The 3314-nt window shown below is 46.6% G+C and overlaps 2 protein-coding genes across 2 annotated transcripts, besides 2 other annotated features; both read left to right on the top strand.

Annotated features, from left to right (window-relative positions):
* Positions 1–61: 61 nt before the first annotated feature.
* TraAM80_08503 (uncharacterized protein) lies at positions 62–403 on the top strand (the record flags this gene model as incomplete). The annotated part of the gene is made up of 1 exon (XM_029385253.1): positions 62–403. The coding sequence occupies one exon, from the start codon at positions 62–64 to the stop codon at positions 401–403; it is 342 nt and encodes a 113-aa protein (XP_029234907.1).
* Positions 404–707: 304 nt separating this feature from the next.
* Positions 708–789: a sequence feature (A-rich).
* Positions 790–820: 31 nt separating this feature from the next.
* TraAM80_08502 (tetratricopeptidedomain 39C) lies at positions 821–2830 on the top strand (the record flags this gene model as incomplete). The annotated part of the gene is made up of 1 exon (XM_029385252.1): positions 821–2830. One exon carries the CDS (start codon positions 821–823, stop codon positions 2828–2830), a length of 2010 nt encoding a protein of 669 aa, XP_029234906.1.
* Positions 2831–2923: 93 nt separating this feature from the next.
* Positions 2924–2950: a microsatellite.
* Positions 2951–3314: the final 364 nt, after the last annotated feature.

The following is a 3314-nucleotide window of genomic DNA, read 5'->3' as shown; positions in this document are numbered from 1 at the left end:
CGACCTTCTGTATGCGCACGCAAACGTCCTAAGTGGCCCGGCCACAACGGACGAGGAACGCATGGCTTCCATGAGTGACATCAGCATCATGGACGGCACGCTGGGGAAGCTTGCGCTTGCCGTTAGTGAACGCTCTAGCACGACGAAGGAGAGCTGGCTACTGATGCTGGTTGGTGCGGGTGGTGGTGGTCTGGAAAAGGTCCCGTTGGTGATGGCGGCGTATGCGCGAGGAGGGCTTGTGCGTTTCGGTCCCATAGCTGAGGAGGCAACTCTAGCCGACGTTGCCCCGACGGTACTGCACTGGTTTGGTCTTTCCTCCGCTGGTGAGGCGCAGCGTGTGCGCGGGATGTGTTCCACAGGTGTAACTGTCACGAGCTGCGAGACCACAACGAATTGGCCATGAAGTTTGACCAGTGAGCGAGAGAAAAGGGAGAAAAGTAAGAAGAGACATGCGGTATTGGCAGCATTGTGAAATAACGTTAGAAGGAATTGGTGGACCGCGGAGATGACAAAATAGGTGGCATAAAGCTTGGAGTGGGGTTATTTCTGCATACAATTTTATAGAATTACAGGACGATTTGTTGATAAACATTTTTTTTCCTTCCACTTTTGTGTATCGTTGTTACTAAATGTGTTGTGTAATGTGCTGTGCGTGTATGTAGTTTTTCTGTTTTGCGTGGTGCGTTATTTCTTTTCCAAGAAGTAAGGTTTTTTTTTTTGAATTTGTTTTGAATATGTGTTTGTATGTGTGTGCTACTGTATTTTGGTTGTTTGTTTCGTAGTCTGTTTTATTATTATTATTTGTTACTGACAACAGCGAATGAATACGTTGAGTAGTGCCGAATCGCTCGAATGGGCTGCCGAAGACGAGGATGATATTCACACATCAAAGAAACGGCACCACTCACTATCCAAAGGCGGGTTGAAGGCATTGCGTGAAGCAACGATAGAACAGATAGTGAAGGGTGATAAGGATGTGGAGTATGGGATATCTTTATTTTTTAACAATCGGGTGCAGGACTCGGAGAAACTCTTTGGAAGGTATGCGGCGTTTGATCCTCTTCATGCGCTTGGGGCGTCCGTAATCAGCACAATAAAGGCGATGCTGTCACTGGCAAAAAACGACATGGAAATAGCTGTGGAGAAACTGTCATACACAATTACCTTTGCGGAGGAGCTGATTTCGTCGGAGAAAGCTTTTTTTGACAAATTGGCGAATACCTTGCGGAGGAGTGGTTCACGAAAGAGACTTTTGCCGGGCGAGTTCCGCGCCAAGGCCATCCTTGCAGATGCCCTTGTCCTTAGAGGCTTTATTCTACTGCTACAGCATAATTCCATTTCTGGTATTGTAAAAGGCGGTATGGCTCTTAATAAAAGCTATTCTTTATTTAAGTCCTTGACAAACGAATTGGACGAACGGAAGGATGAGAAAAAAGCTAGTTCGTACGATGACATTGGACTGGATAGAAACAGTGTACACAATGCACTGACTGGTTTTGGTTGCATTAATGTTGTTATCTCCATGCTTCCGCCTCGTGTGTTGCGTATTCTCAACTTTTTGGGCTTTACCCACGATCGAGAACTTGGAATGGGTCTGATATCTGAGTGTTGGCGAAGTCAAACGTTGATTTCACCTCTTGCGGGCCTTTTTATTATGGCAGTCAACAGTTTTATCTCCGGATTTTGTTCCCTGACTACTCCACTGCTACTGCCTGTTGCAAACGAAACCGCAAAGGAGGCGATTCAACGACAACTCACCGCCGACTCGCTCATTCACCTGTGGTTGATGGGTCGCATTAGTCGTCTTCATTTTAACATGGATGAAAGCATTGCACTTCTTTCCAAGTGCCTTGAAGTGGCAGATAGAGGACAGATTGCGACATCCATGCCACAGTTACGGGATTTTGCTGTATACGATCAGACATGGAACTACGCTGCATCATTGCGTTGGGAAGACTGCATTAAAAATTATGCCTCGCTAGAGGCAAACTCAGCCTGGTCAAAGATATTCTACGCTTACGCACAAGGCTGCGCCTACGAGATGCTGTTAAGAAACACAGGGGAGGTAACTGAATCTGAGGCGCTTTATTACAGGGAAAACGCAACCGCAGCCTATTGGCGTGCCGCACACCACAAGGTGACAGTAATGGGTGGTAGGACTGTTACAATTGAGTCCTTTGTTGCACACAGGTTAAATGATATATTCCGCCAGGCCGGTATACCATATCCCAACCCAGGAAATAAGGCAAAGCTTACCCTATCAGTATCTTCTCCTTCAAACAACGTTGTGCTTCGAAATGTTGTGCCGTTGCCCATGCTGGAGTTACTTGTCCTTTTTGACATTATGCATCAGCTACCACTCTCCTACCTGGAGGTGTTTGTTAGGATGATTGATGATGAGCTGGGATTCAAGGCGTCTAGTCCTTCTCAAACGCCGAGAGGCGGTGCTGAGAGTTTGAGCTACACTCAAAGCTTCTCCATAACAAGCAGTGCCGAGTGGAAGCAACGCAGTGCCGTACTGTTGGCTATGAAGGCGGTGATTCTCTCTCATGTGCCTGGCCAGGAGGAGAGTGTTTGCAGTCTTCTTCAAGAAGGCATACGGGCGGCGCGTGAATATAAGGGACGGGGTTGCACGCTGTCGTGGATTACTCCCTGGATGTTCTATGAGGAGGCCAGTTTGGCCTTTAAACGGGGGGACCTAAAAAAGTGTGCAGAGCTTTTGGGAAAACTTGATGAAATCAACGAGGAACAGGTATTTCGTGCCATCATGGAAACGAAGTTGCACTTTGCAAGATGGGTCCTACGGGATGCAAAACTAAAGCAAAAATAATCAGGCAAAGAAGAGAAAACAAACCAAGCTAAAAAAAAAAATGTGGTACTTTGTCTTTTTTCGTCACCCTTTAAATGATTCACACTTCAATGCATATATATACATATATGTATATATATAAGGAGTGGAGGAGATGGAATGGCATACACGTTTTGATTTTGTTACTATTCCCTAACAAAGAAGAAAAAAAATAAGGAAGCTTGAAGTTATTCTATTAGCAGCCCATGGAAAGAACGTGTGAAGGGAGTGGGCTCTGTTGAGGACGGCGCGTCTTCTTGAACCCGCATATTTATCTCTTGATTGCTTGTGTTGCGATTGCAGCGATACCACTGCGGGAGATGGTGAGTCCAGCTCTTTTTTGCATGTGCCATCACCCCTCAACTCCCTGCGTATGCCCTCCACGCAGAGCAGTCTGGCGACTGCGGGGATCCACGTAGTGCCACTTCGTCAGGTACTACGGCGGGCCCTGTTATTATTGCGTACG

The sequence above is a fragment of the Trypanosoma rangeli genome, assembly GCF_003719475.1.
Source record: "Trypanosoma rangeli strain AM80 chromosome Unknown Tra_15.4_contig_00424, whole genome shotgun sequence".
In the NCBI taxonomy this organism is placed as follows: Eukaryota; Euglenozoa; class Kinetoplastea; order Trypanosomatida; family Trypanosomatidae; genus Trypanosoma; species Trypanosoma rangeli.
This window is presented reverse-complemented; position numbering and strand designations above follow the sequence as displayed.